At 40.2% G+C, this 23,720-nt stretch overlaps 2 protein-coding genes across 3 annotated transcripts; one reads left to right on the top strand and one right to left on the bottom strand.

Annotated features, from left to right (window-relative positions):
- Window positions 1–8: 8 nt before the first annotated feature.
- Window positions 9–15,420, bottom strand: hexa (hexosaminidase A (alpha polypeptide); the record flags this gene model as incomplete). Of its 2 annotated transcripts, XM_079568192.1 has the most annotated exons (15): window positions 15,004–15,420; window positions 14,197–14,301; window positions 13,710–13,775; window positions 13,539–13,585; window positions 12,862–12,972; window positions 12,679–12,780; window positions 12,458–12,590; window positions 11,669–11,849; window positions 11,100–11,186; window positions 10,948–11,020; window positions 7,803–7,983; window positions 6,643–6,733; window positions 6,465–6,572; window positions 5,375–5,422; window positions 9–135 (listed from the first exon to the last, which is right to left on the bottom strand). In XM_079568192.1, exons 1-15 carry the CDS (start codon window positions 15,260–15,262, stop codon window positions 9–11), a joined length of 1,719 nt encoding a protein of 572 aa, XP_079424318.1. In that variant the 5' UTR covers window positions 15,263–15,420. The 2 variants fall into 2 exon arrangements, 1 of the variants encoding a protein (XP_079424318.1); XR_013793478.1 differs by lacking the exons at window positions 9–135; window positions 5,375–5,422; window positions 6,465–6,572 and adding an exon at window positions 10,283–10,457 and having other exon boundaries at window positions 6,647–6,733.
- Window positions 15,421–15,971: 551 nt separating this feature from the next.
- On the top strand, window positions 15,972–23,105 carry arih1 (ariadne ubiquitin-conjugating enzyme E2 binding protein homolog 1). The gene is made up of 14 exons (XM_079567426.1): window positions 15,972–16,415; window positions 18,273–18,340; window positions 18,425–18,572; window positions 18,648–18,740; window positions 18,820–18,875; window positions 19,552–19,618; window positions 19,717–19,823; window positions 20,110–20,152; window positions 20,226–20,297; window positions 20,388–20,518; window positions 20,606–20,663; window positions 21,003–21,263; window positions 21,392–21,504; window positions 21,573–23,105. Exons 1-14 carry the CDS (start codon window positions 16,128–16,130, stop codon window positions 21,655–21,657), a joined length of 1,590 nt encoding a protein of 529 aa, XP_079423552.1. The 5' UTR covers window positions 15,972–16,127; the 3' UTR covers window positions 21,658–23,105.
- Window positions 23,106–23,720: the final 615 nt, after the last annotated feature.

Here is a 23,720-nt window from a genome sequence, read left to right as displayed (position 1 = left end):
CAAACTATCTACGACTTCAGATTTGTCCAGATGGTGCACGCTGCCAACGGATGAAAGTTTCTGCCTGTTTCTTCCTGTGGCCTGTTGTTCTTCTGAAGCCCATGCGCCTCCGGAGAGAGAGCCTGCATGGGGCGTCTGGGATTAGCAGAAGGCGCTGTGTAAGCAAATGCTGATCTGTCATCCTTTTAATCTTTAGTCTCTATAAGAATAAATCAATCAGTCACACCGGCTGTTGGGAATAAAAGTACAAACACAGGCCTTACTTTCCACCAAAGTCCTCTTGGATCCTACACACAGAGCCACAAAGCAAAGAACACAATATGGAGGCATTTTTGCTGCATTAATTACTGTATCATTGTCTGACTGTCCTAAAACATTGTAAGTTTTTTTATTAAGTTCAGTCAATTTGAACTATTCTGTTCAGAGCAGGCACATCCGCTTTCTGCACCCATTCGTTTATTCATTTATGACTTGATTTATTTTTTAACACAATATAGAGAGTTTTTGTTTAACGCCTTAACCTCCTCCTGAACCGAGCACATTTTCTCCTGTTTGGTTTAACCCCCAAACCTGAAAGCTTCTTGAAAAAAGTAGCAAGAAAAATAAGATGAAAACTTATGTGCAACAAAAGAGTGACAAAAACTTGAAAAAAGCGATGAAAGTGTGACCAAAAAGTGACCAAAAGGGCAACAAATGAGAAACAAAAGAGCAACAGAGGCATCACACTGACATGTAGGCTGTAAGCTCTCCAGTCAATGCACTTTGAGATTTGGATATAGGCCTATGCGTAATTGGAGGAAATAACCCTAACCCGTGACAGTGGTGCTGGTAGAGCGGGTCATCTTGTGATCAGAGGATGCACACTGTCATTGTGCCCTTGAGCAAAGACACGCTGTAAGAAATTACCGTAAAAAGGAATAGGCCACTGTTTTTACATACTGAGATATGTTCTTACTTTAGCTTAGACGAGTTCATTTGTACCCGTCTGGTCTCCTCTCCTCCTCTCCACTACTAGGAAGGTTGCAGTAAGTTGCTAGGACAATTGGCAACTTGTGTAAATTTAGTGCCACTACAGCAAAAAATGTAAAAGCTGTTGAAGATTATCCATAAATTGTAATATTTGTACATACACTTTAAAATAAAGGTCCAGACCTGAGAAAATAATGGTGCCACTACAGTAAAAAACAAAAACAAAAGTAAAACAGTGACCTTCAATCCCAATGTGGCAACCCTGATTAAAAACTTTATTGACTATAGAAGGGGATTTATCTAACATGTTTTACTCACTTTCTTTTAATTAAAGGAACAGGCCACCGGTTTTACATTCTGAGATATGTTCTTACCTGAGCTTAGACGAGTTGATGTGTACCTGTCTGGTCTTTGTGCATGCCCTCAGTCACGCAAAATGACCAAAGATGTTGTTAGCATTTGGCCTCTCCCAGTATATTCCTATAGCTCCAAACGTGGTGAAGTTAGAAGCGACCAAGCTTTTCCACGGGCACAAAGACCAGACAGGTACGCATCAACTCGTCTGAACTCAGGTAAGAACGTATCACAGTATGGAAGAATGCTGCCCTCAGTCACGCAAAAAGACCAAAGATGTTGTTAGCATTTGGCCTCTCCCAATGTATTCCTATAGCTCCAAACGGGGGTCAAGTTGGAAGCTCCCACACTGTTCCACAGGCACGCACAAAGACCAGACAGTTACGCATCAACTCGTCTAAGCTCAGGCCAGAACATATCTCAGTATGTAAAAACAATGGTAATGTTGGAATATATTGTTTTTCAAAATGTTTGAAATTGCAGATTTGTAGTTGAAATGTTTTGGATAATATGTTTTGATAGACTACATTTGATTTTCAGAGATCTGTGTTCATTTGAAAATGTTCAATAAAGCACTGATCCTAGGAATTGCATTTGAAGTCTTATTTTGAAAAGCCCAGTTACTTCTATCAGTTGTTCCTTGGTGTAAAGCGCTTTGAGTGCCTAAAGCATATAAACTACGCGAATGAAAAATTGTACGCGGATGAAGGATGGAGTTACGTATGCTACCCAAACATTTCTCATTTCTAAGATTAATACTTAATTGCTCTGAACATTGAAGCCGAATAGACACATTTCATGATGTCTGCAGGCTGTAATCCCGATCCTGACATTAACAGGGCTTGCATTGAAAACAGGAGCCTTTTGTTGTTCCAAGTGCCGCGTAAAAGGATTACTCACTCAGCTGCAAAGTGATCTCAAAGATTAACTGGACAAAGCCGCTGTTTTGCTGCGTGTGATGAACTGATATTAAGTTTCATCGGTAAACTCTGTTCACATGCGATTGTTTATATGTGCTTTAGAGGTACATCTCAAACGGCACTAACTCCTGTCAGGGATAAGTCCATGTTCGGCCTGACCTCAGCAGTCTGCTAATCTGGAGGAGGACATCACATTGCGTAACGCCCCTTGAATCATACCTGCAACATGTCACCAGATTAAAGAAAGTATTAGCTTTTTTATATGCAACTAACCCTTAACCCCACCTGAATTGAGCACTTTTTCTCCAGTTTGGCTTTACCCAAATTTAAAAAGGTGAAGAAAAGCAATGAAAAAAGTGACAAAAACGCAGCAAGAATACGACAAAAATGTGACAAAACAGACACAAAAAAACTGCTTCAAAAATGTGACAAACAGTGATGTGACAAAAAAGTTACGATCACTCCATCTTCATTTATAAAGTGCTTTTCATATATTTCAAACTGCTTTACAGATTTAAAAACAGCCACCTCCTGCCATAAATACAAACACATTGTCACAATCACACTCGCCCCATCCACCTCCCCAAAGACACGCCACACACACTCAAGGTAAAACAATGGACACAATGGAGGCTGGGTACAGATGAACCAGGTAAGGAAACACCAGCCAGGGAGCCGTCTGCATCGGGAGCAGCATCTCGGCTGCAGCCACAGGGCACCAACACAGGGCGCCCAGAGCCACCACGCCTCCATTCACACACCCACAGGACAGCACCCCGGCACAGCCAGATAGCAATTAATAATAGCTATAAGGTGCTGAGATAAAAAAATAAAAAAATAGGCCTAGCAAGAATAATTATCAGTTAAAAACTAAACTTTAAAGGTGGGTCTTGAGCCTGCTTTTAAAAACATGAACGTTGAGCTCCTCCGGCAAGTCGTTCCAGAGGCGGGGGCCGTAATACTGGAAAGACGCCTCGCCGTGAGTGTGTGTCCTGACTATGGGAATGACCAGGAGACCCCTGCCGGAGGAGAACAGGGTCCGCGAAGGCTCATAAGGTAAAAGCAAGGACTAAGACCAAGACATTTAAAAAACATTAAAGAACATTAAAGGTCTTCGGTTTCAAATGAGACATTACACCGTTGCTCTCCTGTTGAGAAGCTTTTAGATTTGGGTAATGATGAACTGGAGAAAAGGTGCTCGGTTAAGGCGGGAGGCAAGAGGTTAAGGCCACAGAACCTTTTATATAACAATGCCAAGAGCAACATAACTCTTGTAGACAGTGGCTTTTCAAAAATTAAACATTTGAGTCAAAGCAAAGCAGCAGTATCTCCATGAAGACAAAATGGTGATGTCCCGCTCCCAGTAGAGTTAAGAACAAGCCCCAACGAGAGATGTACCCGTCTTAATGCTTGTACAGTTGTGACTAAACCACGATTCATCCAGGAGCCACTGACAATGTATCTGTGACAGTATTCAACTCTTCTTGCCCAGATTTGCATTCAAACTCCAGCGATCCAGACTATGCTGCAGGTCGCCCAATCCTAAGGTGTTGTTCCTGAAGGACAAAGTTGACCGGAGACAGAGCTGGTCATGTCCTTGAGTGCTTCACACGTGTGCAAAAGACTAAGCAGCTTCTTGATATAATCTCTATAACGTCAGCTATTGTCAAAGAGTTGGATTAACTTTTACAGCTATCACACAAGCCTCTTAAGACGCACAGAGAAGACCCCTCGCTGTTTGAAGAGTGAAGAAATAAGCCGTTACTTATGAGCATTTGTGGTACAAAGAAGACAAATGATGCAAAAATCTTCCTTTTAAAATTTTATTTAAGATCAAGATGTAAAAAAAAAAGTTGTCAAGAGTAGGTTTTAAATAAAATGCCCACCTTTTCTTTGGTTTAAAATCTTTAGCTCATAAAGTAAACACATTATATTTATTTTTTCACACATTACAGTCTTGTTTTTAATAAAAAATAATAAAAAATAATGATATGCACTTAAAACTCACAAAATATATCGGCTCAGGCTGCAACGTGAACAAATTGGCAGCAGCGTTTAGTGCTTGTGCTTCACAGCAAGAAAGCCAAGGGTTTGATCCCCGAGTTCTCTGTGGGGTTTACATGTTCTCCCTGTGTTTGCGTAGGTTTTTCTTTGGGTATTCTGGTTTCTACTACCACTAAAAACATGCACAAAAGGCCAGGATGAAGGAAAGTGTGTTTGCCTGTGTGAGTGAGGGACTATGTGGCGCTTTGAGAAACTCGTAACACAGGCTTGTAAAGCACAATACTAGTGTAAGGCATTATTATTAAATGGATAGGCTTTGTATTGCTTTGTATTTGCAGGGCACTGCGCCAACCTCAGTGTCATTAGTTCACCTCCTGTTCTCTCCCTCATCTTTTCCCCCTTACAAGCTGATTTGACCTGTTAAAAAAAAAATTTAAAACAGTAATTGGCCAAAAAGTCCAATATAGGATAGTTCCAGGGGCCTAAAAGAACTGCAGAATTCAATTGGGTTTTGGGATCAGAAAATTATAAAACTTCCCCAAAACTTAACTTAAATCACCACAAATGACATTAAAGGGCCTCAAAATCCCACTGAGTTTTGGTTAGTCCCTGTTGAGTTGATCCCCAGGTCAGAGCCAGAGGACTGAGGAGTCAGCACAACAGAGTGGGATTAACTCTGCCATCTGCTGCCACTAAAGAGACACAGCGCTGCAAATATGGCCACACAACAGAAGTACAGTGAGGTCGGGTGCATTCAGACTATGACTAATTCTCATTTTAGGTTGAGGTCTGATAGATTTTCTTTTCAATTAAGCAGGTTTATGCTGAGAGGTCAAAAACAGCAAAAGAATGGGTCTGAAGTTTTAAAAGGGTGTGATTACTTACTCTCTGAATATTGTGATACGCCAAAAACATTCTCACTTTTTCCCTGAGATTTTGTGGTCTATACCTAGACACACAAGAGTAAAAAAAAAGATCAAATCAAAATTCAAGTTGATCCAAAGCAATCTAAAAAAAAATCTATCTTTAGGGTTTAAAAAAAAACATCCTAAACTAAAAGACATGGCTAAAATAAAGTTGGAAATAGCAGAGATGATTTCGTGCTTCCAGGTCAGTTTTCCATGTACTCCTGTTTGCAGTGGCCCGTGAACAGCGGCTCGGCCTGGATCCCCCGCCTGAAACACAAACATCATCAGGAAGACAAACAAGCAGGACTGGCAACTTGACTATAGGAATGAGTTATGTAGAAAAGGCTAACAACATCATAGACTGTGTGCAGATGAAGTCACAGCTTTTGCATTTCTACATTTCTAAAGATTCTAAACACTTCCCCAGATGTTGATGACGAATCTAAAGAAATCAAACCATAGATGTACTTCAATTATATACTGAATACTGCCTTTCAAAAGTTTGGGGTCACTTAAAATGTTTTCAATTATAAACTAGACCTGTGGTTCTCAAGTGGTATGGGTTTGAGACTCACCATTACCCTAGGACGACGAGCTGCGACCCAAATAAAAATGTGATTTGTCTAATCGGCGTATAAAATATCGTATTTTCCACACAGGTTTTGTAGTGAACAAGCAGTAGATATGTTTTTTTTAAGATTTAAATTATGATCAACACAACCCAACCCACATAAGGTGCACAAAGGCTCAGAAAGCCTGTCCTCATTGAGCGTTGAAGCATTTTAAACTTCAAAGTGTCCCAGTGGGCCAAAAACATGATTTCACCATTAAAGTGGACACATCATGCGTCATTGTGGCTCTTAAACATCCTTTTTGGTACGTCAGCGTCAGATATTTTACAGTAAGGATGTGAGAGAATGGTCCGGAAATAGTGGCAATGACATGCAATAAAACAGTGAAAACAAGCTTTCACTTTTTGACCGCATGCTGATCTATCAATAGCGCTGTAATGAACCCACTTTGAGCGCCGAACTCAGGACGGGTCGAGTTTTTGATTGTTTGTGGACTTTAAAATCAAGGAGGACCATATTGTGCTACATTTAATACTCAATAAAATCCAGAGCACTTTAGCTGATGAACCAAATTAAACATCATTACTCACCTCTGAAGAATACTTCTACTCTAGGTATGTATGTTTATGATGAGAACATTATAACATGGACCACTTACTGAGAGCTTCAGAAACATATCAAATTAATATACAACTGTTCCAAAGCACATAAAATGCACTAGTACATATATAATGTACCTGAGGAGCATGCAGCGGAACTCATTGAGCCGGGGGAAGGCCTTGTCCACACTGGTGGTTTGCTTCTCGTCGCTCCACAGCCTCTCGGCAGCAGCACAGCCTCTGGGCCTGAGGAACAAGCAGCAGTTTGTGACATGACCAATAATAGCCACTTGTTCTGCACTTTCTCTTTTCTTACCAGAGGCGAGGAGTGAGGTTAGTGGCGTCTATATACTCTCCCCACATGCAAACCTCACCCCCGATCACCAGCTTCTTCTGCTCCTCCGTGCCTGTAAAAGACGGTACTGTCAACTTTATTTTTTGTTTTATTGAAGTAACAAAGAGGTAAGCAACTTAACGGTTGACAAAACAAAAAAAGCAATGCACGAGATGTTTTCAAGATTAATTGTATTTATTTTTGATTGAGTGATATCAAGCCAAATGTCAAAACTTACGATCAAAACAAACATTAATAAACAAGATTTTAAATGTTGTGCATCTGAATTTATTACAAAAAACTATTTGTATTTCACACTGGGGTCCTGAGTTGGTGATTTTGGGAGCCCTGGGTTAGATGGCATACTCATGGTTTCTAAGGTCACCAGACATGAGAAAGTCAGGCACCTTTGCAAAGACTTCAGCAGTGTATTTCTACAAGCATCTTTTCTAAGTTTTGAAACAAAGAAAAAATCATGTTCCCATTGCACAAACAGTGGGAAAAAACAGTAATACAGCAATGCTATCATTTTTAATGATTCCACTCCTACAATAGAATGCACCAGTCAGAAAAAAAAGAGATTAAATCAGGACAGTTAGACCAGACCAGCATCTGGTTAGAAAAGAGACAAGTGTGATATACACAGTGACCGCAGTGACAGGGGCCTCTGCCAAAAATGACTGCTGAAAAATTGTTCTGTAAGTTTACAGTGCTTCCATAGAACTCTGTTAACACTGAGAGATCTCCCCGGAGGAGTTAAGGTGTGCATGGATTGGGAAGTCTGGACATCTCTAATCTGACTGCTGCCTCCGTAACCCGGCCCCGGATAAAGCGGAAGACCGATCATTCAATAAGAATGCAGCAGTTAGAACCACTGCTTTACATCTCGACTGTGTGAATGTGGTGTGCCTTTGATTTTGTCAGAGAGGTTGCCAGTTAATCCCAGAGTATCGTCTGTTCTACTTTAAATTTAATCTCAATCAGCCATCAGCGCTCCAAGTCACCACTGCCAAAGCAAACAATGAGCCACAGATTGCCAAGCAGCAGCACCACCACCAGTGAAGATGGACAATTTTGGAAGCTTTGCTCTCAGAAAGCATATGAAAAAAGAAAAGTATATCTGCTGCTTTAAAGCCACACACCAGTGAAGTTGAGAGGCTGCACAGAGTAGTAGTTTCTCCAGTCCTGGCCGTAGCTGATGTGGTTAATGTACCAGGGAGCGGCCAGGATCACCCTCATGCCCGCTTTGGTCATCCGGGCCAGCTCGTCGTGGTACGCAGGTGGCAGACCCTTCCAGATGTGCAGTACGGTGCTCTGAGGGATCTGAGCAGGCCACAAACAGCTCATGTCTTGTTTGTTTGTTTGTTTGTTTGTTTGTTTACAAAATGCGTTGGACAGATTTCCACAGATCTGCAATGCTCTGAGATCAACCAAGCCTGAACAAGTACCCCCTGAGCCACTGGTGTACAGGAACAATATGGCCTACAGTGACAATAAAGCCTAAAAAATAGAAATCAAGCTGATTTGCGCTCAAAACCTCACAGATTTCTACAGACTTGCACAGTTACATCACCGTTAAAATCGTCTTATTCTGTGAGAAGGCTTGTATTTTTCAGATCTTCCTACAAAATATCGTCATAGTCTGAAATCACACAATGTCCTGATCAGTAAATGTCAGATTTTATGTCAACTTTATGTCCTCTTTCACTACATGTAGACCACAAGACTCACAGCTCTCAAGCTCTCATCTCTATCCTCCATCCTTCCACCCATTCACTCGCTCTCTCCTTTTTGTGTTCAGGCCCAAAGCATCTCAGTGTGAACTACTCTCCGAAACATGCAGCATTTTCGCAATGAGCCTCAAAAAAGACTTTTTGTTGTCGGTGTCTTAAGGGTTATACTGTTTCCAACCGCAACACTTTATATTGAGAGTATAATCTCTTATAAGCTCCAGGTCACCACCGCCAAAAAACAATGATCCACAGATTGTCAGGTACCACCACCACCACCACCACCACCAGTAGTGAAGATGGACCAAAAATGCAAGCTTTGCTCTGAGAAAGTATATCAAAAAAAGAAAAGTACATCTGCTGCTTTAAAGCCACACACCAGTGAAGTTGAGAGGCTGCACAGAGTAGTAGTTTCTCCAGTCCTGGCCGTAGCTGATGCGGTTGATGTACCAGGGAGCGGCCAGGATCACCTTCATGCCCGCTTTGGTGATCCGGGCCAGCTCGTCGCGGTACGAAAATGGCACGCCCTTCCAGAGGTGCAGCACGGTGCTCGGAGGGATTTGAGCAGGCCACAAACAGCTCAGATTTCTACACACTTGCACATGGAAGTTAAATTAAGGCAGGCAGAAATACAGTTTCAATGAGCTTATTCTGTGGAAAGGCTTATATTTTTCACAGCTTTCTACAAAATATCGTCACAATCTGAAATTAAACAATGTCCAGATCCTGTCCTTCCAGGAAATGTCAGACTTTATCCAAACTTTATGTATGTCCTCTTTCGCTACATGCACACATGTCCCCTGAGGTCTTCTAGTTGACCACAAGACTCACAGCTCTCATCTCTATCCTCCATCCTTCCACCCATTCACTCGCTCCCTCCTTTTTGTGTTCAGGCCCAAAGCATCTCAGTCTGAACTACTCTCCGAAACTTGCAGCATTTTAAGCTTTTACAATAAGCTTCAAAATCATAAAAAGTCATTTGTGATGTGTTCTTCAGGGTAAAATTGTTTCCAACTACTATATTTTATATTGTGTCAATTCTTTTTTTGGTTTCAATGCGTATTTTGTGTTTTTGACCACTTGACCAGGACACTGTAGCCAACGAGAGATCAAGCTCAATGAGTTTTTTCTGGTTAAATAGAGGTTAAACATCCAGAACTGCACCTCCTGGATCCTGAAGCGCAAATACGACCACATCAACCCCGTATTGCAGTCCCTCCACTGGCTCCCTGTCCAGTGGAGGGAAAGATCTTCCCTTAGGTGTAAAAAAAAATCTTAATTATTACTATAAACAAAATGTAAACACTGACTGGGCCACTGACTGATATGGGTTCATTCTGTTTACAGCACAGGCATAGGCTTCTAGCACCCCCTAGTGGTATGAGAGGTATAATGCATTATAGTAGTCTAAAAATAAAAACAAATAGAAATAAATGGGGGGGAAAATGGGAGGCTGGAGTGCTACTTGAATGTAAAAAAGTTGTATAAATTTGCCCTGAGGAAGGCCTAGAGCCAAAACGTTTTGGCAATTTTATCTTATCTAGCCATGTTTAAATAAAGGCTTTTTATTATCTCTACTTTTGGAGTGCCTCAGCTTGTTTGATTTTTGGCTTTATTATTAGGCTAACCTTTATGATGTGATGTGTGGGTATAAAAAGAGTCTCAAAGTGTGATATCTGTAGCATGTGTAGCTGGGTTATCTGCAATTGTAGACTTTGTTCATTTTCATTAAAGGGCAAATAGTTCATGAGGAAGTACTTGGTGTGAAAAGTTTGAAAATCACACCAATGAGTTGTCTACCGTGCCGTCGCTCTGGCTTAATTAATAATAAAATAAAAGGCAAAGTAAAGGACACAAACACACACAAACACAGCACACCGCTCGGCTCTAACCCTTGAAATTGAGGGGCCGCACATTGTAGAAGGGGGCCCAGTTGTGCGTGGGCCCCGGCAGGTCCAGGTACCAGGGCGCGGCCAGAATCACCCTGAGCCCGGCTTTAGTGGCACTGCGCACTTTACACATGTAACAGGGCTGTCTCCACACCTCCACCACTGACAGGAAACTGCGCTAAAACAGAGCACTGACTTGATACTGGCATCACGAGTGGCATCTAAGCACCCAAGTCTGACACTGAGAATGTTCATTTTATTCTTAATAAAATAGGCTGAACTGTAATGTAATGTAATGTAAGCACCAGAGCTACTCTTCCTTTTATGGACGCTCAAAAATAACACGACTATGATTGTGAGCAATGGAATGAAGGTCAAGGTTTACTTTAGTGTCCCTGTAGGGAACCACTCAGCAAGCACACAATAGGTCCGAGGGCCTCATTTGGCCCCCGAGCCACACTTCAGTAACCCCTGTTGTATAAGGTCTGAATACTTCAGTAACAATGAAATTTTATTCTTTCTCTTATTTTTCCCAAACTTTTTAAATGATTATTCTTATACTGTATGCTGTTGTAATTGTTGCAAACAGTGAATTTATGCTATAGATGGAATAAAATAATACATTTAAGAAAAAAAGCTTTCTTCTCCATTGCACATTTAGGACTTACCTTTTCATGGTAGTCAAACACATCCTGCCACACAATGGCAGTTCTGTTGAGAGCTATGGTAATGTTCATAATCCTGGAGAAGATGAGAAAGAATGGTGAAATTCTGGGTTTGTAGTACATTTTGGAATGACACAAAAGTTACTTTGCATTACGTCTCCATGTAGAACGCCTCGAGTTGGGTAAAGTCTGATCCGAATCCCATTTTTCCCATGAATGCCCGAACATCTGGGTTTGACTTCCTGAGAAAAATGAGATTTGTTCAATAGTTAATTACAGTTTAAACCAGACTTTTTCATTGAAATGGCCCACGGGTGGCACTTAGATGATGCTAAGGTGGCACTATGGCCAGCCCATGTTTCTGAGGCTTAAAGCTAAATTTAATTTGAGCATTGAACACTTGATTTTCAGCATTCTGGCAAAAATGCAGTGTTGTGCGCATTTATAAACTGCCAAGAAATGCTCCTGACACCGTTTGAAACGTTTTTTTTAAATTAAGATGTGGCATGATGTTATTCACAATGGGTAATATACAATATTACACTACGGTAAAATACTTTTCAAAGAAGAAGAATCACCTCAAGAAAAAAAAGTCTTAATGAGTACAATATCACATTTGATTTTTTAGTTTTTTTTCCAATATTGTGATTTACAGAAATATTTTTTTGTAGTATAGGGTCTAAAGAGTCAAAACTAATACACATTTGATAAGAGTCACACGTACCAGCAACTGAAGTTCACTTCATCGCCCCCCAGGTGGATGTAGGAGTCAGGGAACACCTGCGACACTTCCTTGAACATTTTGTACATAAACTCATAGGTGGAGCTCAAGGATGGATTGACTGGACCAAATGTCCCAGAGGGAGATCCGCCCCTGTAGCAGGGGGTCAACAGATCTGGCTGTCCTAAACAATAAACAGGGCAATCACTAATAGACAGAACAACATATTTTAATTTAGTTTTAGTCTTTTGACGAAAATGTAATTCAATTTTAGTTTAGTTTTAGTCGACTAAAATTGCAAGTGAACTTAGTCGACTAAATTAGTCGACTTTGCACTCATAATATTCACTATATACTATTTAATCAAGGACCTCTGCTTCATGGAGCTGCTGCCACATGAACAAAGCTCAGAGCTGTTTCTTTGACAGTGAATTTACATGATCTGAGGCTCTTTCACACGGTCAATAGAAGTTTGGATAATTTTAGTCTTTTCATTTTTATTTAGTCTTATTTTAGGCGACTAACATATCTAGATATTTTAGTCATAGTTTTAGTCTCATGTAAAACATTTAATTTAATTTTAGTCCAATTTTAGTCGTCAAAAATATCACTTTGACTAAAATTAAGACTAAATATTTTAGTCGACGAAATTATTTGTTTGTTTGTTTGTTTGTATACTTTATTGTCCCCGTAGGGAAATTATCAAGTAGGTCAGATGTTTTTTCTTATGAATTCAATATGTTTCAATTGCTAAAGTATTCTCATGTTACTGCCAGCTTGAGTTGATCGTACCTTTTCCCCATGACAGGGTGTGGCCTGGAGAATCGAACTCGGGGAGAACCCTGATCCCGCGCAGTTGGGCGTATGAGATCACCCTCTGCACGTCTTCCTGAGTGTAGACATGGGTCGATGGATGGTATGCCCCCTGCATTAGAGAATGATATGTTTCTAAACACATTCCCACTGAGCAAAACAGGATCAATGTACAAAATCACTGCAATTGGACTGTATACCTTACTAGACAGGTCTGGAAAAGTTCGGCTTTGGTAGGGGAAAGAGGGGTCATCCACAATGTGCCAGTGAAACACGTTAAATTTACTGTAGGCCATTCCATCCTAACACAAACAAGTCATGGTAATAATAATGTATATATTTCTCTATTAAGAAACCTTGATAGTCCTAAAAAATGAATTTACCAGTGTTTTGAATATAGTCTGTAAGGGCAGATAATGACGAGATGTGTCCAACAAAATGCCACGGAACGGAAATCGAGGGAAGTCCTGAATGTCCGTCTTATTGACATAATACTGAAAAGCAAGAAGGGACAGTCAAGACTAGTACAAAGAACATCTACACAATTAAGATGGCGCAATATCCATATCTCAAGATGCTGCAATATATCACAAAATCATAATCCACACGGCGCAGGGGGGGAGCGAGAGGAGTGGGGGATGATGCTTTGATAGTGCGGCGGCACCAACTTAAAGCTAACTGAAGAAATGAGCAAAGTTCTTCACAGTCACGGCGAATATTTGCACAGACAAGTGGCAGGGCAAGTGGGGTTTAAAGAGATGCTCATGGGCCCCGAGAACTGAAACGCAACCAACAAATAAATGCTGTTGACAAAGCCAGCTGCGCCTTGGAACCAAGATGAAGTTCTTTCTCGCACGCAACGACCTCGAAAAGGCGACTCATGCATTTACAGTTGTTACTCCCTCAGTTACAGTAAGACTCTGGAAGTTAACCATGCCCTTTTGTTTTAATCGGTGTTTGCAAAAAATGTGTAGATCTCAGCCTCAGCTTTTGCGATATATTGTGGCATATTGTGTAGATACGGTTTCATCTCATATTGTAAAAGTCAGTGAAGTCTTACAGTGCCTGAATTGTCTTGATAGACGAGCTGACTGAAAGTTTCCAGACCTGGGAATAAACAGAAGCTATGTTAGTCAATGCTTATGAAAAGCAACACCCCAGGACATTTTGGACTGGTTTCAGAAGGAAGTCAAATGATAATTTTATCATCATTCAATAATCTGATAGTTACCTCTTAAAGCACCCCATACGGATTCAGCATTCAGAGTGGCGTAGCTTTCTGAAACACTTAGGTTGTCTGTAATATAAAAGTAGTGGGTTATATATTTCATAGAGCTGTAACTGAAAGTCATCTGTAGTTTCACTGCCCAGCCATGTAGGCCATTGCTGCACCCAATTTTGGTAATGCCCACTTTGTAAAGTTGCCAAGTGAATTTAATAAAAAGCCTAAAGTGCAAAATTTCCTAACTTTCTGTGGTGAAAGGTTTTGCGAACCATTAGTGTCTGTTTTATTGGACCTAAAACGGCGAATGAACAAGAGCAACGCCAGTCTCTATACAATTCAAGCTTTCATTTCTCAAGTCTGTCACCATATTGCAATATTCACCCCACTTTAACTACATTTTGAGGTGGTCACCCTATGAGGCAGAAAGATGCTGTGCTCAGCTTCAGGTAATAAGGTTGGTTCAGAATAAAGAATCAGTATCAAAGAAACATACAGCGTTCAGAGGAGTCTTCTCCTGGATAACCCTGGCAATCATCCCGGTCCACACTCACCACCACAGTAAAGGACGGATCTTGGACAGGCCTTGGATGAAAACTTGCTGTGTAGACAAATCAATGGATAAAATATCTTAGTAAACATTTTTTGTGTCCATCCTTGAGGACAAACCAGAGCTGCACCACACTCTATTCACTGCTCTGGCCTCTACAAAGCCCATTGGTGTTTAACATGACAACTAGAACATTCACAGCTGTCACAGAGTAAGCATTCATGCCAAAACATAGTCAGAACAGAGCAAACCAACGAATCTGTCATTTTGAGATACTACAAGTTCTTAAAGACTACAGTTTACTAGTTGGGAGGAATCTATGGTTGCTAAGTAACGGAGCACCATATATACAGTTGAGCTGTCAGTTAGCTTCAGTTGGGCAGCCACAAATGTCTGCGTCTGTGAGGTGGGTAAAAATATATATTTTTTTAGGTGTTGAGTCCTGTGTGTAGCTAAGTTACTCGTAGTAATAGTTGTCCACATGTACTTTCAGATATCAGATGTTTGTAACCTCATCAGACCTTTGTAACAAATTCAGTAAACGTCCTAAACTGCCCTTTGTGTCCGATTTCGATATGTTGAGTGGATGAAGAATCCCACAGTCCTACAATCCCCAACATTGGTCCGTCGTGCCGGATATAATCCCGAATAGCTAGTTGTAAAATGATTGTGATAGCGTTATAATACTTCACCTAACAATTCTAAACAGTGAACGACAATAGAGCTACTGTTGCAGAATAAAACTAAACTTACGTTTGTGGAAGTAATCAGGAAAGATAAGAGGGAAGTATCGCTTGAAAGCCTCATCCAGGATAGAGCAGCCATACTTTGCAGCAGAGTGTTCTCCATAGGTAAAGTAGAAAGCGTCAGGTTGTAGTGAGAATCGCTCCGATGATCTGGAGATACTTTGGGGCAAAGGCCACAGTCCACGAACTGTTTGGAGACCAGAGCTGACCAAAAGAAACAGGAGCAGCTTCCAGCGATTTATTTTAGTCAGATTGCCGGGATCCATTGTAAACGCACAAACCTTTCTGCGAGTGAGGCAGGTTGGTTTGTAGCGCGCAGGGAGGCAGGTGACTGAGTCATGTGCATCACAGTCACATGATACAACAGTGGGGCGTCGCTATTTTTATTTTAAAATGTACACACAGTACATGTTGTCTTTCTTTTGTAAATGAAACTGGATTATAGGCAATATAGCCAGAATATTCACTTCAAGAATAATTTCAAAGTGACTATGTGAAATATTGGATATAGCATTATTATCAATTAGCCTATTATTATTATTATTATTATTATTATTATTATTATTATTATTATTATTATTATTATTATTATTATTATTATTATTTACATTCAAGAAGAAGCTTTAAAATTCTTGAATCCTTCACTCTTTATTAAAGTACGATTTGTTATCTTAATTTTCACAAACTACATTGACGATTCTTTTTCAACCCTGGCTTGAGATTGAATAAATCTTATTAATCAGAGTACATTTATAATACCTTTTGAAAGGCAAGACAAACTTTGTCTGATCATCTTTTTATATTTTGCATGTGATGATCTATACAGTAACAAACTTGCTCTAAATTCAACCCGGTTTAACTCGGCCAGTTTTGATCACTCTTTAATATGTCTAAATAATTTCAGTATTACTTAATAAATTCTAAATATTATTTTAATTATATGACGTACGGTAGCGTCAGTGCGTGACGCTGCGTCTCTTTGTTGGCTGAGCGGAGAGAGGTTTTGTTGTTATTTTCGCTGCAGCTGAAAAACAGCCTTGGATCATTTGGTGTTCGTATTGTTCCGCAACTAACGTTTGAGGCGTTTTAGGCTTTGGGTGTGTTTGTCACAGGCTGATAATCACCCTAGGAATGGACTCAGACGAGGGTTATAACTATGAATACGACGACGAAGAAGAGGAATGTAGCGAGGACAGCGTCGAAGAGGAGCCCGAAGACGACACCCTGGACCTCGGCGAGGTAGAGCTGGTCGATCCCGTGGTGGCTGGAGGAGAGCGAGATGAATGCGGTGAGACAGGCGGCGGCGGACACGGCCCAGGGGAAGAAGAAGAGGAGGACTACCGCTTCGAGGTTCTGACAGCCGAACAAATCCTTCAGCATATGGTCGAGTGTATCCGGGAGGTCAATGAGGTCATCCAGGTAGGTGTTTTGGCATGTCATCGTCAGGAAACACCGCGGTCCAGCTTTGGAAAACCGGAGAAGGCCATGGTTCATAGCTTAGCTTTAGCATTAGCTTTGCTGCATTACTCCATTTGCTGGAACTTTGACATGAACGTTAGCTTCGTTTTAAATGTATATTGGTGTCATACGCTAGTGTGGCGTTAAACATTAAGCATGTTCTGAGACTTAATCATCCTGTAAAATTATGATTTTTATACGTGTACTTCCAGGAAGTAGCCTAATCCCTAATGAAAAGTTGGCAGCAGCTTTTGCTAACGCTATGCTAATGTTAACATGCTAGCTAGCATTCGCGCTAACCTGTAACCGTTATGCTAGTACTTTGATCGGATCAGAATATATTTGTAGTTGTTTGATTTTTCAAACGGCTCATTGCTGTCATGTTATGAATTGTTGACTCATATAGAGCAGTGTGCTGCTCAGATGCGCGGAGTTTAGCATTTGGCTATATGCTATTTGGTTCTAAAGGCTTGGTCATCAAGTTTTTTGTTAATTTCCTGACTGCATTACATACACTTGCATTAAAATCCTCGTGTTCCCGTAGTTATATTTTTACTCGTTTTATAGCTGCCGCTGAGCTCAAGTGGATCCACATTTCTCATTTCGTCCTCCATTTCCTTTCACTCGGCCTCTTATAGATAGATTTTGAATAGACTTGAGTTTTAAGAAATTAAATAAAGAAAAGGGTCCAACAGTTCTGATTACGGTGATGTATCAAGTGTCCGATAGGGTGCATTATACCTTTTGACCTATTCTTAACCTGCATTTTCAGAATTTGGAAGTAGGTCAGTTCAGTTGTTCACATATGAAAATGATCTATGCATTTGCAGCATGCTCTAGGTTTAGTCTCTTCATAAATGGTCTTCTGACGTGTTTAATGACTTTAATAAGCTCACGATCTAGGTGCTGTTGTACCTCATTGCCATTTGTTGCAGTAATTGTCAAGACTATTTAATGTTACTTCACTTGTCCACAGTGATCTCCTAAAGTGCAAATTTGACTAATATTTCATTTGTTTTTATTGTGATACAATCCCCCCAAAATTCAGTTTGTTGTTCAGACAAAGACTTTGACTGTTGAGCCAGTGATGCAAATGAACATGCAAATTCACATGGTTGTGTGCATGATGTCTGGCCTTGGCCTGATATTTACTGAGAAAATAAAACTGAATGTGTGTCCTTTCATTGGCAAAATTATGCAGTCAATTTAAGCAATACTTTTTTTTTTTAATTACAAACAGTGTTTTACATTTAAAATGCTAACTGTTTTGCTATGTTCGATTTCCATTTAAGGACTTTAAAACTCAGACGACATTGAAGACATTTAAACTGCAAAATTGATGAATCAAACAGTTTCGCTTTGATCCAGACTCAGGCTGTTAAGTTCAAAATGTTTATATGATTGCGGTCCATTTCATTTCTTTATGCATATGACAGACAGTAAAGTCTCAGCAGCTGTCATCTTAGAGGCCTTTCCAAACCAATAAACAAATCGGAAATTCAAGCAACAAAACGAGCAAATAGCAACCACATACCTGCCTTTTTCTTGACATGGAAAAACCCAGCTGTGAGGAAAACTTGGAGCCTTGGAAGAGAACCGCATGAAGGAGACCAGCTCCCATGGAGAGTCTATAGATCTATAGACAAAGGACAGGGCTCTATCTACCTCCAGTATTTGTATTTCCCACTATGGCTGTATTTCCCATTAAGCTTCCAGATTTGTTCCAACTTCCAAGTCCAAACATGTTTCTATTCATATCTTTCTTTCTTTTTAATGAATCTCATATGTTGGATTAAACTGTGTGTTTTCTTTCTTTAGAATCCAGCAACAATAACTCGAATACTGCTCAGTCACTTTAATTGGGACAAGGAGAAGCTCATGGAAAGGTGAGCGTACCAACCTGTGTGTTCACCTGATTCTGTCCTTCAAATTTGTAATATGCCATGCAACTGACTTGGCTCTTTCCGTAGGTATTTTGACGGTAATCTGGATAAACTTTTCTCTGAGTGTCACGTCATAAACCCTAGTAAAAAGCCCCGCATCCGTCCTCCAATCAACACAAGATCATCTGCACAAGACATGCCCTGTCAAATTTGCTATCTCAACTTCCCCAACTCGGTAGGTTTTTGCCTTTACTGTAATAATGATGTTAATTTGTGATCGTTTGGACTGATAAAAAGCACGTATTCTCAGTATTTCACAGGCCTGGAGTGTGGACACAAGTTCTGTATGCAGTGTTGGGGAGATTACCTGACTACCAAAATTATAGAAGAAGGAATGGGGCAGGTAGAGTCCAATTCATTATTCAGTCATTTTGTATCTAATGTTTCTCTTCCTAAGGCTTGCTGGTCTCTGTGTTTTTCAGACCATTTCATGCCCTGCTCATAGTTGTGACATATTGGTGGATGACAACACAGTAATGTAAGTTCCAAGTAATATGTTTGATCATGAAATTGTGCAAAAACAGGACTTGTAATATACACAGTTGGTTTGAAATACTAAATCGGGACCAAAGCAAGGCTAAAATTGAGCTAAATCACTTAAACTTAATATGTAAATCTCAGTCAGATGGATGATCAGTGATTTTGCCATTTTAAGTGGCTTCTTCTGATGTGGATTATGTTTGGGGTAAAGTATTTAGGATATAGGATTTAAGTATCTACCAAGGCACTACAACTGATCTTAAATTGTCCAATGTCCAAAGCAGTTGAATCACAAGGACATCATCGGAATCGGGTGTTGGGATTGTGGAAGTTACAGAGTCCTTTTTATATTTATGTCCAAACTGGATTTAGCATTAGGACCTGTCAATTATAATTGTGGGCTATTTTCTGATTGGATAAACGTCTTGAGATTTATATAATATCTGAGTATATAAAAATAACACCTGAAAAACTTGCATTCCTAAAGACAAAATAGTTTGATCAAAAATACAATTCTTGCTCTGTCTGAGTCAGTGCACAGTCCAGAAAGGATGACCGTTAATTGATTTCCAAAATGTCATTTGTCGATTTTATTTATTTTTTGTTACTTTTAAAGTAGTTTTTGACTGCACTGTACTATTCTAAAATGCTAAATGTTTATTTTTTTCTTCTAGGCGCCTCATAACAGATTCAAAAGTGAAGTTGAAATACCAGCATTTAATCACAAATAGTTTTGTAGAGGTAAGTTGTGCATTGAATAATTAATTGTTTAGAAAAATGGATCTGTATGGATTTCTCTGTAAGGATAAATTATAACAAAATGATTCTCTCTGGTTCAGTGTAATCGACTTTTGAAGTGGTGTCCCGCCCCAGACTGCCACCATGTTGTTAAAGTCCAGTACCCAGATGCCAAGCCGGTCCGGTGCAAGTGCGGGCGGCAGTTCTGGTAAGTCCATTTTGTCTTTATAAGCTCTTGGTCGTCCAGGTATATTCTATTGTTAAAAGCACACACAAAAAAGGGGTTCAAACGGCGAGTAGACAACCGTGCTTGATGGTGGGACTATTTATTTTTTTCCTTATTAAAAGAGTCGGGACCAAACCTACTTTTACAAATACTAGTGTTCTATCATTTGGCATCATGGCTGGATATTGCCTACCCCGGTTTAAAGATGTCAAATGGACGTTTCACCTCAATCTGGAGGCTCTGTCATTTATAATATACTCTTTTACAGTTTCAACTGTGGAGAGAACTGGCACGACCCAGTTAAGTGCAAGGTAAGGAAAGACTAAATTAAATTGATTCACTTTGCTCTTGTCAATGTATCTGAACAACCCAACGTCTTTTTAGTGGCTGAGAAAATGGATCAAGAAATGTGATGATGACAGTGAAACGTCCAATTGGATTGCAGCAAACACTAAGGTACAAATTTATGTTAAATATGTCTTAGATAGAATCTTACAAATCTGTAATTGTCATTTGTGTTATAATGTACCAAAACATGTTTTCCAGGAGTGTCCAAAATGCCATGTTACCATTGAGAAAGATGGAGGATGCAATCACATGGTGTGTCGAAACCAGAACTGCAAGGCTGAGTTCTGCTGGGTGTGCCTGGGCCCGTGGGAGCCCCATGGATCGGCCTGGTACAATCCGGCTGTTCATTATTAAGCATGGCTGTTTTGGTAAAAGATGTACGTTAATAATACATTATTGACATTGCTCTGTGTTAGGTACAACTGCAACCGATACAATGAAGATGACGCCAAGGCCGCCAGAGATGCTCAGGAGGTACCGCAGCTTTCCCCCTTTTTTCCCCATTTCATTGAAATGACCTTTCATGTTTGTGGACACAAGTTCATGGCAGAAGGCTCTCACATTTCCATCACTTTTTAAATACGGATTATTTTTATAAAATGGAAAATATTTAAATGCCAAAATAATGCAATGAGAAACTCGATCTGTTCTTGAAATTTGTCAAAAGTCCTTAATGTAAAATTAAAAGTACGCTCAACATCATGATGCAGCAAAACCCTCCTGTGTCTCACACAAAGGATATCTTACTCACATTTTAAATCCAGTTGTTGGCTCATATTGGGTGCTTTTTTTTTGTTGTTGATTGTTTTTCAGCGCTCCCGGGCGGCTCTGCAGAGGTACCTCTTCTACTGTAACCGCTACATGAACCACATGCAAAGCCTGCGCTTCGAGCACAAGCTGTACGCTCAGGTCAAGCAGAAGATGGAGGAGATGCAACAGCACAACATGTCATGGATCGAGGTGCAGTTTCTGAAGAAGGCTGTAGACGTGCTGTGTCAGTGCCGCTCTACACTCATGTTCACCTACGTCTTTGCCTTCTACCTCAAGAAGAACAACCAGTCCATTATCTTTGAGGCAAGTAAATTATCCCAGATTCAGGTGCCAGTTATATACTGGTTCAAAGGAAATTTTGGGCAGAAGTGATACTAGTATTTGCATTTGGGATATTTGGGCATATTGTCACTGCCTTGATGTTTCCTCAGAACAACCAGGCTGACTTGGAGAATGCCACGGAGGTGCTGTCTGGATATTTAGAGCGAGACATTTCCCAGGATTCTCTGCAAGACATCAAGCAGAAAGTCCAAGATAAGTACAGGTGAGTGCTGTGTTTAAACAGGCCAAAGAGCAAATGGTGCCAGTACTAAACCTTGTGTTGGTCTGCAGATACTGTGAGAGCAGACGGAGAGTCCTGCTACAGCACGTCCATGAAGGCTACGAGAAGGACCTGTGGGAGTACATTGAGGATTGAGGACACGTCTCCATGCAACAGACTCTTGAGTATCTTGACAAACTAGAGCGCTGATGCAATTAACCAGGCAGCACCGGCCTTCTGCCTCTCCTCCAACAAACCAACCACTTTTGCGTCATTCTCCTGGATTTGTTTAACAAAATCTTCAAAGTAAATTCTATTTAAATAAAAGGTAGAATAATAAAAGAACGTGTACTACAGTATTGTTAGCCGCAGAGTGGAGTCATGAAAATGCAGGGATCCTCCTCCAAATACATCCGATCGGCTTGTATCGTATCACCTCCCTGATGATCTCTTTTGTTTTTGCTTGTGAATCTTTGTTTTTTGATTTTGACTTAGTTTTCCAATTAGTGTGACATGTTTTCAACAGCTTTAATCGTCCTGGCCATGTCTGCAGTGTGTTAGCTCTGTCTGGGTGCCTGAATGTTGAGGTTAATGAAGGGGCAAAGACATTTCAGGGTGAGAAGAAAAACCACAAAAGAACAAAATAGTGTATTTTTCAATTTGTAAATAGTCCATATGCATGGAGTCAAAGTGCAGGGGTGGCACGTGTTTGCATAATTTTGAAATATTTATTCTTTAACCAATATTGGAGGATGTACTTTTGCCATCAAGAATTTTTTGGTGAAAGGGCAAAGTGAACGCTGTTGGCAATAAAATTCAGGGCAAAATTTTGGGCAGTTCACCTTAGCCCTATCCCTAGCACAGGGCCTGATATGAGAACTTTCCTTTTTGCCAAGTCATTAGGAAGAACTCGGTTGGTTACACGTCACAAAATGCATAGTACAATGGAAGAGAAGGCAGAATGCACCGACTCCAGCTAACTATTCTAATCCTTTGTTTCCCTCTTAGTTGTTTTTAAAGGTGTTTAACATTAATGATGTAACTATTATTTGCAAGAGCCAAACTGAGTGACATTCACTCTTTTTTTTTTTTTTTTAAATCTTTTTTCCCAATGTGGCACGAGGTTGCCTACTAAAGCCCAGCTTGCACCTTGGGGGTGACGAGAGTTGTAGAATGTAATGACGGCACAAAAAGTGCTGATAATTGGCGTGGCTCGCTGTGAGACTGAGACGTGCTTTATGGAGCTCCATAGATGGACTGGTGAAGTCCTTAAGATAAGGAAATAGGGCAAACTTATTAAGGTTCTAGGACTGTTTTATAACGCTGTTATGCTTTTGCATTAAATACTGTATTTTTCCATAGTGAGGATGACACTGAAATGTCAGTGCCCCTCCAGGTTTTGTGTGGTTCTCTTGTCAGGGCTGTGACTTGTGAATGTGGCTTACAGCCACCAATGCAGGTCTGTCCCTGGCAGCTGTGAGTTTCCACAATCTTTACCACATCCTTCTCCAGTTCACATCTGTGGGGAATTCTTTCCCAAATGCTTCTTATGTGTTCAAACGTATTATTTTATCCTAGCAAATTATAACTGTATTGTTTATTTGAATAAATGTTATAAGAAATATAATTTGACTAACTTGTGTCTTACTGTAACACTTTAATGTGTGTGAGAGTGACCAGTGCTTAATTTCAGTTCCTGAATCCTTAACCCCCAAAAAGTTATGAGGAATGTGTTCCCCCAAGCGGTGGTATTTCATATTGAGCACTGATTTCCAAAGATGGATGTAGAACAGTTGCACATTGTCAGAGTATGCTGTTTGAAGTACAAAGGCATTTCTTCAAATGTCATCTTTCTAAACACTAGAGGGCAGTGTAGTTCAGATTGGCAAAAAATAAGACTAGAGAAAAGTGGAAAAACATTTATTCAAATTTTCCACAGGTTTACAAAAACAGTATAAAAAAATTTAAATAGCCATTTCAGCCGAGGTTGCACAGTTTCACAGTTAAACACATACAAAACCTGAGGGTCCCTTCAGACCTGTTCAGCAGCTTTAGACACGGAAAAAACGGTCTCTTCAAAACAGTCCACACAGTTATAAAAGCAGAAATGTGTATGATTGTACGCAATAAAAAGGGCCGCTGAGGCACTAGTTGATAGGGTGAGGTTCAAACCAGATTGAATGTCAAGATAAAAGTCACCAACAACAAGTCTAAAGTTC

This window comes from Gobius niger (assembly GCF_951799975.1).
Source record: "Gobius niger genome assembly, chromosome: 12".
Taxonomy (NCBI): domain Eukaryota; kingdom Metazoa; phylum Chordata; class Actinopteri; order Gobiiformes; family Gobiidae; genus Gobius; species Gobius niger.
The sequence above is the reverse complement of the archived record's forward strand: the minus strand, read 5'-3'. Positions and strand labels throughout refer to the sequence as shown.